This window comes from Gadus morhua, chromosome 21 (genome assembly GCF_902167405.1).
Source record: "Gadus morhua chromosome 21, gadMor3.0, whole genome shotgun sequence".
Classification (NCBI taxonomy): Eukaryota; Metazoa; Chordata; class Actinopteri; order Gadiformes; family Gadidae; genus Gadus; species Gadus morhua.
The window spans coordinates 19,269,513-19,283,333 of NC_044068.1; the positions used below are offsets into that span (position 1 = coordinate 19,269,513).

A 13,821-nucleotide genomic window follows, 5' to 3' on the forward strand; every position below is an offset into this window, starting at 1 on the left:
AATCAACAGTCTACAACCAATGAGGGTTTATTTCCAAGTGTTCAAAACAAATCTGTTACAATCCCCACAGTAACAGGCAGCGACATGAATGCAGGAGTGAAGGACAAACGAGCAAAGTGCAGGCCTACGCTAACCACAACAGGAACGTATAAAGCTCCTTACGTATAAATACACGTACAACACACGGGGATGTGTGGCCGTCAGGGGGCCCAGGAGGGCTCTAACCCTCCAGGGACCCGGACGCCACGGCGTCACTGTATGAGGGCCCGCCTTCCTTCTGTTCGGGGAAGAGCTTGATGAGGTCGTCGATACGCAGGATGGTGATGGCGGCCTCAGTGGCGAACTTCAGGCTCTTGGTCTTCACCATGGTAGGCTCGTACACACCGGCCTGGCGGTTGTCTCTGGGCTTGCCGTTGACCAGGTCCAGACCGATCCTACCGAGAGAAGCCCGTACCATTGAGTGTGGTTCCACAACATTACATGCTTAAGCCACTTAAAGATAATTTAAAGTGATGCCAACGGGATCTGAAGAAATCAAATAACCATTACACATCACAGATGAGCCACTGCACACCTACGTATATCTTTTAAATATCAAAGGGTTTGCCAATATACACCTCAAGTTACCATCAACTCAGTCTTGGAAATACTCCAAGATTTAGAGATAAGGTTATCTCTAAATCCCCACCACCACTCTGTTTTTTGTTTGTTCTTCAGTGTTTTCCATACATAGACCAATGTGTGGCGCAACAGAATGAACACTGAGCGCCACAGATTCTGCATTAAAGATTCGGCTTTTATTTTTTACGCGATCTCCGCATAGCACTCTTCTCCCTGTCATTGTCGTTCACACACGCACACAGAGACGAGCGCGCACACATGCCAATGGTGCGCGGGTACACTACCACTTATTAGATAAACCGGCATATCACTGATACATGCACACGTACTGACAACGGATTCGCCCGCTCCTCCTCTCAACACGCCTACAAAGGAAAAGCCGAAACGGCGGGATATTTGCGATTAATGTGAAATGCGGTTATAGTTTAAAAAGACCCCGGCCCCAGCCCGTTCTGCTGGCGATTGAATTCGCTCTGCAGCAGGGACTGGAGATCGGGAAGAGAGCCGGGTCCACTTTGAAATGTATTTTGTGTGCGATTGCTTGATTACACAAATGAGCAAACACGAAATACCCCACTAGAATCATTTAGCATACATGTATACATCTGATATACTTTCACAAAAGTTTAGAATGACAATGTGTCCCATCACAAGTGGTGACTGAACAGCTCAGAGTGCAGCTGCAGCCTTCACTCAAAGACGGGTATATTTTATCCCACGCGTATCACTGTGTACACTACTGGGCAAGCGTCACAGCAAATTTATAATGGGATTACTGGCAAGAGTACAGAACGTTATCACTTTAGGATGCTACCACCTGGCCTTTTATACCCACACCTCCATTACCCTCAACATTAGGGCTGTAACGATTAGGGATGGGCATAATTAATCGATGCTCGATAATCGATCGTTAAGAAATGCGTCGATCAATTTATATTGTTATCGATCAAAAGGACGTTGTGTTGCATACTGTGAGTCTTGAAGCATTTAATTGAATATCACTATGTGGGAGAAATACCACCCTGCCGACTGGTGGAAAGTGAATGGAAGAAGGTTCCTGTCAAAGTTAGCGCGACAATACCTCTGCATCCCCGCAACTTCGGTCCCGTCAGAGCGGGTGTTTTCTGCTGCTGGACTGACAGTTACAAGGCTGCGTTCGCGTCTGACCCGCGAGCATGTTAACATGCTTATATTCCTAAATAAAAATATGTAGGCTGGAGTTATGCTATGGACAGTAGGGACAGTCACCACCGTATGTGAGTCGCTCTTATTTTTCTTAATGTGTTGTCTCTCGCTCCGCTTTTCTTTCGGCTTGGTGCCTCTTGGAGTCGTTACATTTTGCCAAAACTGTGATATTTTAGCAACAAGTTCAGCCTTATACATGTTCAATAAGGTATTGCTTTTAGATAGACTAGTTCATGCAATTGTTTGTAAATGGGTGGCTCATCTTTTTGTTGCGAGCCTTATAGCCTAATGCCTATAGGCTGCAGCCGCGCGACGGCTGCAGCCTATAGGCATTATACGTCGGCCTTTTTTCAAAACAGTTATACCGTTTAATGCCCACTTCTAGCCTACTGCCTTTGTTTGATTATTGTTGTCCGATAAGTTGGCTACTTATTGTAATTGGAATAGGCTACAGATTTAGTCTTGTTGAATCGTTTCCAAACCTTTAAGAGCGCCTGTAGGCGCATTGTTCGGACTTTACGAGCGCCGCATAGGCCTATAACGCCTGCATTTATTATTTTAAAACTGTTAAACAGTTGTAGGTCTTCAAGTTAACTGTATTGTATTAATGTTGGCCCATACATTATTGTTGGAATAAAGATTTCATTGATAAAAACATGCTGCATTTTCTACCAACGGGAATTTCAATATAGCCTAGAAAAAAGTTAAAGATTAATCGATAATTGATCGATAACTCTAGCGATGCTCGATCAAGGAAATTTCTTCAAATGCCCATCCCTAGTAACGATACATCAACTCACGATTCGGTTTGCATCACGATTTTTGACCCACAGTTCAATACATCCCACAATTTTTTAAATTCAAAAAGCATTTTATTTAAACAACACTTATCTAACAATTAACTAGATGAAACATTTAACAAATAAGTTGGAACACTGAACAGAAAGAATATTAAAGTATAGCAAAATGAATAAATAAATAACCAAAGATTGCAGTTGGAGGATACTTGGAGGCAGGCAAAAACCCCTCAACTAGTTTTGTGGTTTAGGCTTATGTATTTGAAAATATTAATGTCAAATAAATGATCGTAATTTGAATAGTTTGGCAGCAAATAACCAGCGGTTTTTTTTCCGGTCAAATATCCTGTTATCGCTTCCTATTAGGCTATGTAGCTTAAATAAAGACATAATCAGGCTGTATAGAATGCAACTACATAAATGTCGTTCATATGGCATATGAGGACTTTGCAGGCTGTGGAGAAATGCAATCCTCCGTAGCCACGGAGCGCCGTCATCACAGCGGGGGCATCTCGTCGCAGACTTACGGCATCGATAAGAGCGGTGTCAGCAGACTATTATTTAGACAGATTAGCAAATTTCAATCTGACAATTTGACCGGAGATAGAATTTTTTCTGACATTTAATTTTTCTATTACCGGACAACGGAAACCCAACGGAACAGCTCATATCACGTGGCTGGATCTGGACTGGAAGGATGATGGGAGTTAGGAAGGGCGTCTCGCGCTTCTGCCTGCTCACAACAGGTTTGTGGCTTTGAGTGTCGCGATTTTGGTTTCGATACGCATATCGTTACAGCCCTACTGACCATAATTTGAAGCTGTCCATCACCCTAAAAGCCACTAAAGGAAGCACCCATTTCAACCAAATTCTACTCATGGGAATTGAGTCAAGTTATGGGAACACGATTTGATGCTCCATACTGAAATCACTCTGGACAATGCACTCACCATTTGAGGTTCTTGCGTTCAGGGTTGATTTGTGCTTCGTTGTGGAAAGCACGAAGCTTGGCCACCAAGTCGGTGGAGTCCTGTGCTGCATTCACAGCAAGGGTTTTGGGGATGACCAGGAGGGAGCGGGCAAACTCTGCAATGGCCAACTGCTCCCGGGAACCCTGAAGAAACAAGTCTTAACGCATAACTACACAAAACTATGCAAGCATGTCCATAGGCATCTCCCCCACTTCTTGAAAAAATACTAAATTTGAGTGTTTTTTGAGTGGGGATAAAAACTAGACATGTGCCATCATTGCATTTAGACGTAGCAGAGTGGAGGCCGCCAAAACATCCTCAGACAACGATGGACAGTCACTCTATCCCGTTAGCATAGCCACTCATCTCTGGGGAGTCAGATGAGCGGTAGTAAAACAGGAATGGTCGATTTTTTTTTTCAGATGCATCTAGATTTTCATCTATGATCACAGCACACAATATCTTAAAGCTTCTGCATCTTCATTCACACCACTGAAGTCCTTATTTTGGCGAAGATAGAGGGGTGGGGTCTCACCATGCTAGTGGCATAGTTCTCCAGGTAGATGGACAGTGCTGCCTCCACAGCACCTCCTCCTGGCACCACAGACTTGGACTCCAGGACCCTCTTGACCACACACAGGGCGTCATGCAGGGAGCGCTCCATCTCGTCACACATGAAGTCGTTGGCCCCGCGCAGAATGATTGAAGCACACGTACGCGCTTTGGTGCTGAGAGAAAATACAAAAAAGAGTTAGGAAAAGAGCACTGCCATGGGTGACCTCCTTGAACAGCACCAAACCCTAGTCCTTCAATAGTAAGCATGAGCATTTCCCGTTCCTCGCCCCAAATGTAAAAATAAAGGACATGCAATCTGTCTAGTTTTAGCAAAGGATGTTCACCTATAAAATATTTTTTATGAATCTAAACGTTCAATTCTAGATTTTTCAAACAAATACTTAAGAAAACAATCTGCGCCATTATCAGTGAGGGGTGCGTTGGAGGGATTTATTATGACGTTCCCGTTAGGATGAGAACGCTGTAATTGACTGGTGCCAAACTAGTACTGGTAACCTGACAACTGGTTGGTCCTTCCCATGTTGCATGCAGGAAAAGGCAATTTCGGACAAAGGAGTTAAGACTCATTGCCGTTACTGTACATTCACTGATCATGCCAAATGATGTGGGTAGGCAACCCGCGATTGCCATTCTGAGCCAGAAAACCCTTTAAGAGCAGTCGATACACACATTTTTCTCTGAATGTTTTAATAAAATGCATTTCTGCGGGTAAATATGAATTAAAATATAATTGATTGAAATATGAATGAAGCAAAATGTAGTTTGCCCATGAATTAAATAATTCCATTCAATGTGGTTTACCATTGTCTACAGCACTCTTCACCCCAGTTGGTAACAAGAGTATGGTGTGCTGCTGTTTGCGATCAGCCCTTTTTATGGATGGACTTAAATACCCTTTTAAGATATGCTGATATAATAACTATGGCTTCATGGACGAGCTTGTGCTCCGGATATTGAACTCCACTTTGCACACTGCAGACCTCAGCAGGTTTTAGTCGCGCCGGGGGAACATCGTTTAGTTGTCCATCATTTCAGTTTGTTTAACACTAAAGAAACAATCCGCTATATTCACTTTGCACTTGTTTTTTTTAAGGTTCTGAAATTTGTTTTAAGCCTTATTTTAAAGTAATATTTGGTAAAAAACCAACCATTTTTTTTAACCATCAGTATGGATGACTGGCGAGAGTCCATGTGAAACTAGGTCTGCATCGTCAACGGTTCTTACTTCTTAATGAGGATGAGCTCATCATCACAGAGCCGCTCCTGCACCACCTCCTCAGCCTGCCCCAGCATGGTGGGCTCAAAGGTCTCCTCTCCCTCAAGGTTGGTCAGGGACGGGCAGATGGTCGCTAAGATGTCACAAAAAAAACATTAAAAACATTTAACTGATATATTTAATACCTAATGCTCCGCATATAAATGACCAAACAACACAAGGAACCATGAGACCATTCTAGCTACTCGGGCCTTACCTCCGGTTGCCTTGGCGATGCGTTTGAGGTCCCTCTTGAGCACCCTCCTGACGGCCATCGCTCCGACATCAACAAAGTACTTGAGGCACATGTCATCAATGCCCCCGGTGGTCAGGATGACGTTGGCGCCGGACGCCAGGATCATCTGGATCCTCTCCTTGGTGATATCGGACTCCCTGGCAAAGTCGAAAATCATTGAAATTAAAATGAGGACCCCATTACATAAAACAAAACATCCTGAGCTGCTGGTGATATCGCACGTGTTATTTTGTCTAGCAGACAATGCTTTGTGTCAAATATTGCAGTTTGCCTACTTGGACCAGTCTTGCTAGGATTCAATACTTCATAGATCCCTAGAATAATTGATAGATGGATTCCAACATGGGTTCGTCCTAGATCTCAATGAGTACTTGGGTTAGGATGAGATTTCAGTTGAACAGGTAACATTCACAATATTCAATATTTTTTGAATAGCCATCAATTCTAACTAAAAAATAAAAACACCAAACAAACTACTAACTGCCATTATGTTGTGGGATTCTTTAAATACAGAACCACACAGTAGAGCTGTGCTGCAATACAGTAGTTCATGGCAGGCGGTCAATATTGTCAAACACTACCTACCCAGAAGAGCCACTTATTTTAGCTTAAACAATGTGCAAAGGATCAGCTAATTATATATCCTGCTTCAAAACTTCAAAATACATTCATAAGACTAAGTTTAATAGAAAGCGGATTGTATTTGAGGGCATTTAGTCATACCATCAGGATTACAAAATAACCTGGTTTACTGTAATGGCTCAAGAGTCCCCCCAACGCTTATGCATTCATATAAAATTGTACAAATTTGAAATGCTGTAAGGTATCCAGTCCAAATAAGTGGCTGAACAGCTAAGAGTATAGCAGCAGCCTCAACTCAGACTAGTATATTGTATCCCACGCGTATCACTGTGACACTATTGTGAAAGCATCACAGCAATTATTAAATGGGAAGACTCGAGTGAAGAACATTACAAGAAAAGCGGAGAAGGCAACATCTTCCTTGCCTCTGTCTGATCTGGTCGAGCTTCTCTGGGTCATTGATGATGACTTGGACGCCCATCTTCATCTTTGTCTTCTGAAGGCTGAAGTCCAGGCAGGCGATCTTGGCATTGGTCACACGCTTCACCATGCCTTTAATTTGATATAGGACATCAAATAAAGTCAGGCCAATATAACGGGGCATAAAAGATTGCGCTACACACTTTAATGTTAAGAGTTTTATTTGGCCATAAGAGGTTGTCACAGTTTACGGAGAATAACTGCAACTATATGTCTCAAGGTCAAGGTAATATTTCCCATGTTTTTCACCGTTGTGCTACAAGAAACAAACACAACGGCAAACTTCATGGGAGTTGATACAGGGTGTATACACACACACACACCAATATAAAAAAATCCTTGCATTTTACATCAAATTCAACTTACATTGTGATCCCACGGTGCAATTCACTGCATACCCGTTGACCAGGAAACTCTCCTTCTGGCTGCGGCCATGGGCCTTCAGCACATTCACTGAGTTGATGGGATATCTGGCCACTCCCTTGTTGTCCACAAACTTCACAGCCAACGTAGCATCCACTACCATGTTGGCAAAGAACTCTGAATCACTGAGAGGGGCTGGTCAAGGATGGTTGGTGAATTTCAAAATGTTAGTATATATAAATAAAATGTTTTTGTACGATGTTTAGCTTTTTGATCGATGGAAGATTTCTAGGTATGCTTCAACGAAACATCTGGTTAACCGTCCGAAATACCGCCACTAACAGCCCAAAATCTAGTAGAATCATTTAGCATACATGGATGCATCAGATGTACCGTCGCAAAAGTTTAGAATGACAATGTGTCCCATCACAAGTGGTGACTGAACAGCTCAGAGTGCAGCTGCAGCCTTCACTCAAAGACGGGTATATTTTATCCCACGCGTATCACTGTGTACACCACTGTTCAAGCATAACAGCAAATTTAAAATGGGATGACTGAACCATGATAATCGATGATAAAGCACCCAAGCCATTTTGCCCGTGCTCATTGCCCACATCTTGATTGTTCTCTTTCAAAATGTAGACAGAAACCCTACATGGCTATTTTAGGTTGGAAGGATACACTCCGATGATCTTTGAGGACATTGAGGTCTTGGCGGCGTTAATAAGGCACTCCCTTCCCAGGTCTTCTGTTCCGATGGTAAGGTTCTCATTAATGTAGCGCACAGCCTCTCTGCAAAACGTCAACGAAAGACACAATTTTTGCATGTTGAAATGGGATGAAAAACCAATGACTCGGCTAAAGCACCAAGGTACATCCAGGGGTTGTTGTGTATTCTTACTTGCAGGCTAAACGGTATCCACTGATGACTGACGTGGGGTGGATCTTCTGCTTCACCAACTCGTCTGCGCTTTTAAGCAATTCTGCTGCCATGATCACCTGAAAAAAAGAATGCAGTGATGACTCCTTTCTTGGCTCTATTTTTTGCATTTATATATTTAAATAATTAGGGCTGGATTTAAGTAAATAATTTTACGTGAATTGCAAGGCTGATTCAAGTAAATAATGTATCATGTCCAGGCTTTTTCACATACTCCTTGGCAGTTGTGTTTATAAACCTAGTGCTGCTCCACATGCCTTATACGAAAGCTGTAGCTAGATTATGGAAGACAATCTAAATAATTGGATTAAATGCATTTTTTATTATAATTAGGGTTTATTATAATGGTGGACCCAGGCTTTCAATTTATTAGAGTTCTTGGGAAAAAATGTAACATTACCTTTCTAATGCATACTATTTCTACCACAGTAACCAACTGTGTTGCGCTTGTGCCATAACTTTAAAGGGTGCAGGTCTAATTTATTATATTAAGTAGTCAAACAAGTTAACTATAGCCCATGATAATGACCCCTTTAATTGACAAATGTAAGGGTAATCTGATCTGCCAGCATCATTTGGCTATTATTCATTCTAAATAGTTTGATCAGCGGTCTATAATGGTCATTCAGATTACAATTACACAAAAGAATGCATCTACACGCCTCTAAAATGGCTTCAATGTTCTCGAATAGGTGCACACATAATTTAAATGAACTGACGACAAGTCATGATACGTTCTCATCCCATAATTGTAATACTTTACACACAAGTGAACCCCCTGAATCAGCTCGAAATCAAATCCAAAAAAAAGCACAAATATACATGCTACATGATCAACAGAAGAAAATGAAAAGACCCAAATAATAACTGGACATGTGCCATCATTGCATTTAGAGATAGCGGAATGGAGGCCGCCAAAACCTCCTCAGACAACGATGGAGAGACTCTATCCCGTTAGCATAGCCACTCATCTCTGGGGAGTCAGATGAGCGGTAGTAAAACAGGAATGGTTTTCTATACACTTTAGGTAGTTTTGAAACCAGTACTTTTATTTAAGTAAGAAGCTTGAGTTGATACTTCAACAGAAGTCTTTTTTAACCCTAGTATCTATACTTCTACTTGAGTAATAAATGTGAATACTATTGATACCTCTGAACAACAGCTCAACACGCTCAACTCTACATTCAGACCGCCGAGTTCTTTATTTTGCGCCAGGCTGATGTCATTACTCACCACAGAGGTGGTCCCATCCCCGACCTCCTTATCCTGCAGCTCAGCCAGCTCACACAGGACCTTGGCTGCCGGGTGCTCCACTTCCAGGAGCTTCAGGATTGTGGCCCCGTCGTTGGTGATGGTCACATCCTGTCATTACAACCATAATCAGAACTAGAAAATACATTTCCTGCAGAAAATGCGGTGAGTGCTGTAGTACAAAGTGAGGTTGAAAATATTTTTGCATAAAGCCACATAGATTAAGACATAAAGAAATGTTAATTGGCTTAAGTGAAGGGATTGGAACAAAAGTCTAAATGGAGTAAACAATGTAAACATGCACACCATTTAAGAAAAAGTAAATGTTTGGAAACAAATTAATATTTAAAAATTTGAATGGAGTCTCTAGGTGAAAAATTGAGGAAGGAGATAGGTCCCAAAGTTTGTAGAGAATAAAGAAAGAAAGAATAAAACGTATGAAGAACAATAGTTGAGCGTTGCATGCAGAACTCACCTAATTACACAAGAGTACAATTCTTCCACATGTTTTAGTTTTGTTTTGTTCAGAGATTAGCGATCAACATGAACAAAGTTAGACCTACCCCAATGTCGTCCACCAACATCTTGTCGAGCCCCACCGGTCCCAGGGAGCTCTTGACGATGTTGGCGATGGCGGATGCAGCCATGACTGGAAGGGCAATTGAATGGTTTAGCATTAACACCCTTTTCCATACCAAGAAGCTTTTTAAGTTAACACTAGTGAAATAATAAAAGTGGTGTTACTGCGCCACTAAATTTTAAACAGAATCCTATTCAAACGAGCCACACCTTCATAGCATGACAGTAAATTATATTGGCATAGCCGATTGGCAACAGTCGTCACAATGAATGAACGGAATTAAACCGGGACGGCAGTGTTTACAAACGAAACTAACGTGTATGAGAATTAAGGAAATGGAAAAGTACGGGTACATCGCAGATGTACGTGCTACGGAATATGTGCTGGCTCATCGCAGCAGGTCCGAGGGGGGAGCCGCCTAGCATTAGCTATCATAATCCAGGCTAGCATGATCCGCACATGCTGCACGGGACCCCCGTTCAGTTGGTGGCCTCGAGCCGCCCGTCGCCGCGAAACACGGAACCACCTTAAGCACGAAGTTAATACGAAGATATCTTACCATTTTGAGTGCGAACAGACTCGCCAGTCGTTCTCTGGCCGAGCACGTTTAACGGACCATCTAATAGCGACATTTTGACTAACACGCCGCTGAGAAGAAAGGAAGTGTGGTGTTGCACTGTGGGTAAACCCCGGATTGACGCAGTGGCTTTTGGGAAACGCGGCATTAACAAGAATGTTCCAGAAACAAACCAACGGTTTATTTAAACCGACGTGATCAATTTGATTTGAACCTGTCTAAAACACATAATGAGAATTATCAAAGATAATGTATCTTCTTATCACACGCGAATCAAACTCTTAACATGCACTGAAATAAAAACTCAATTTCCCAGCATGCCATAGGCCTTATTTGGGGGTCAAGCAGGGAAGACATCACTAATTTTCGTTTCCAGATTTATATTTTAAAAATGTCTATTTGAATAGCTTTTATGCATGATTACATGCAATTGACAGACATTGTTGATCTTGGCAGGTATCAGTTCATTATGTTATGTTATGTTTATGAATGGCTGTGGCATGGCCACCCTACTCACTGTACCTTGCACATGTTTAAAATAAAGACATGAATATATGAACCTGTGTATTATTTGAATATCTTGGTATTGAATGCAAAATAACAAGGTAAATTTATACATGGCACTATAGGACCATTTTAATATAAAACACAATTTTATAAATTATATAAGTAGGGGGTCACCGCTCCATCTCTCCATCAGTTTGGAGGTCCTTGGCCTGGAAAACGTTGAAGACCCCTGCTCTAGTTCATTCCACCAGCAGTCGTTATTACTAATTACTGAGACGGTCATCATGTAGCCACCTAGCCGATTGCGTCTGTCCAGCAAAATTAGTTTATGGAGTCCTATTCTGCTTGACCCCCACAATGCTGCTCGCAGCTATATTTTTGTATGGCTGTTGCTGTGATTTCTCATGAAAAAAATTAAATGACAGTTTAATCAAATTAGGTTTCTATGGATATGTGTGTTATTCATATATTTCTTGGGTTAATATTTAGTGTAGATCATATATGTACGTAACGTACGGATGTGCATAGAAGAAAAAAAAGAAATTAAAAAAAGAAATTGGGAAAAAAAAGAGAAACTTTTTATTGCAGCGAAGGAAAAAACGGCAGGGTTAAAAAATTCCCTGCAGGGGCATTTATATATATCCATTCACTTGCATGGGCCCTTCACAACTTCCAGCGGTGAACTATAGTTGATAAATTCACCATTGCTAAGTTTAAGTTGACCGCTGTCAAGGAATGTGGATTTTTTTGCCGTTTTTTGTATCACTCAGCACTATTCACTCAACACTATTTCTCTGCTGATCAACACGAACATTGGAAACAATTAAATTGTAAAATGACCCACTGTGTGAAGTTATTTTTTCGTTTTGGCCAGTAGCCGTGTAATAAGCGGGATAATGTATAGAACGTCACCGGTCATCATCAAAAATAAGCCCCTTCAGTCGGGGCTTATTTTCCCGATAATGACCGGCGTACTATACATTATCCCTTACCTTTCCCAAAGACTGGGTCGCGGGAGATTTGAATTGGGTCGCCAAATAATTGTAAATAAATGTAAATAAATGCAATTAAAAAAATACATACTTTTTTTTTTTACATTTATTTGCACAGAGCAACCTCTTAATAGGCCTATGTTTTTCACTTATTTGAAAGCCATGTCTACAGCCGAAACCAGAATTGACAGGTTAAAGTATTTCTCAGAAAAATATATAAAATAGAGTGGCGAAGTCACGCCCCTTCCGGTAGAGCTCATGGGACCTATGAGATCGAAAAATATGAATGGGTGTCAATGGAGAGAAAATAATTATTTTCTGGTCCCAGTCTTTATATGCCCTGGATTACACATATGTTGTTTGTGGATTTAAATGATAATTTTTCAAGCAAAGAAAACTACACATTTTCGTGAAGAAGTTTGATAATTTTAGGTTTTATGTGAGGCCGCTTTGTGAACTACACTGGAAAAAGGGTTTTAAGCCGTACTTCATCTGATTATTATTTTGTAATTCAATTCAAATAAACATTTTTTGTTTTATTTTTAAAATGACTTTTTTTTATTTCAAAATACTGTGAAATATAGATATTTTTAATTAGGAGCTCAATTAAGAAATATCCATTTTGACAAATGTAAAATTTTAAGGTTGTGTATTCAACTGATTAATACTTTTGTCATTCAATCCAAATATTTTTTTTTGGTTTTCTTCCTAAAGCACTGTTATATTTGATTAGGAGCTCAATTTAGAAATATTTGTTCAGACAAATGTACAATTTCAAGGTTACGTACAAGCCTGCGCATGCGCATTAAATACAAAGACGCTTACGACTACTGGACCAAACCGCAGTGTTGCCAACTTAGCGATTTTGTCGCTATATTTAGCTACTTTTCAGACCACTTTGGTGACTTTTTTTCAAAACAGCGACAAGCGACAAATCTAGCTTCTTTTCAGCTGCTATTGGTGACTTTTGGCGACTTTTTGAGGTGAAAGCACTAGCCTTGACCAGAGTGACGATGACTCACTGGTTCTGTGAGCTAGGACAGTCTGTCTGTGTCTGGAGGGAGGTCTGGAGTAGGTCTAAGGCCCCGTTCACACGAAGCCGAAACGGGCGAAACGGTTTCGAAGTATCTCCGTAAAGACGAAGCCAAGCGAAACCGGGTAGATCTGTAGAAACGCTGTAGTACACATTCCAGGCCCATAAGGGGCGCCTCTTCTGGTACAGAAATCCAGAAGAAATGAAATAAGAAGAAGAGGCGAGCATGCGCATAAAGGCTGCCCTTATGCGCATGCTCGCATGTGATTTCTGAGACTCCGCGGGCTTAAGAGCCATTGGCTAGGAGGTCGAGGGGTGGGGCGATGACGTCATGGTTTGCGGTTTCAGTCGGTTTCAGGCGTACACACGAATCCAAAACGAAACCGGGTAGATTTGAAACCACCTCCGAGGGTGGTTTCAGAAGTTTGCGGTTTCGGTCAGCGGATTCGCCGGCTTCGTGTGTACGGAAGGCCGAACCGTACAAGACTTTTGCGGTTTCGCCATGAAATCGGCTTCGTGTGAACGGGGCCTAACTCTGCCATTTAGATTGTTAATATATATTGTATATTGTGTGGCGGCAGTAGCTCAGGTGGTAGAGCGGGTTGGCAGGTAACCTGAAGGTTGTTGGTTCGATCCAAGCAGAGTATCGAGGTGTCTTTGACAAAGCACCTAACCCTGACTGATGTCGAGATGTGATGTCGAATCCAGACAGAAGCACCCCAAGGCCATGAAGCGGCGAGAGCCGAGCGGGAAAAAATGATGATGATGATGATGATGTATACAAAAAAATGTTATGTTTAAAAATGTTCATGTTTAAATGAGAAACAATTGTTTGATTAAATTGTAATCTTTTTG

General features: G+C 41.5%; 1 protein-coding gene and 1 non-coding gene across 2 annotated transcripts; both read right to left on the reverse strand.

Moving 5' to 3' along the window:
- Nucleotides 1-9: 9 nt before the first annotated feature.
- On the reverse strand, nucleotides 10-10,569 carry tcp1 (t-complex 1). Its single transcript, XM_030344622.1, has 12 exons — nucleotides 10,417-10,569; nucleotides 9,841-9,926; nucleotides 9,260-9,388; nucleotides 7,988-8,085; nucleotides 7,768-7,878; nucleotides 7,090-7,271; nucleotides 6,669-6,795; nucleotides 5,623-5,798; nucleotides 5,376-5,499; nucleotides 4,110-4,302; nucleotides 3,554-3,717; nucleotides 10-434 (listed from the first exon to the last, which is right to left on the reverse strand). Exons 1-12 carry the CDS (start codon nucleotides 10,487-10,489, stop codon nucleotides 221-223), a joined length of 1,677 nt encoding a protein of 558 aa, XP_030200482.1. The 5' UTR covers nucleotides 10,490-10,569; the 3' UTR covers nucleotides 10-220.
- LOC115534952 (small nucleolar RNA SNORA29) lies at nucleotides 8,894-9,034 on the reverse strand. The gene has a single exon (XR_003974408.1). It is a non-coding gene; the product is annotated as a small nucleolar RNA SNORA29 (small nucleolar RNA).
- Nucleotides 10,570-13,821: the final 3,252 nt, after the last annotated feature.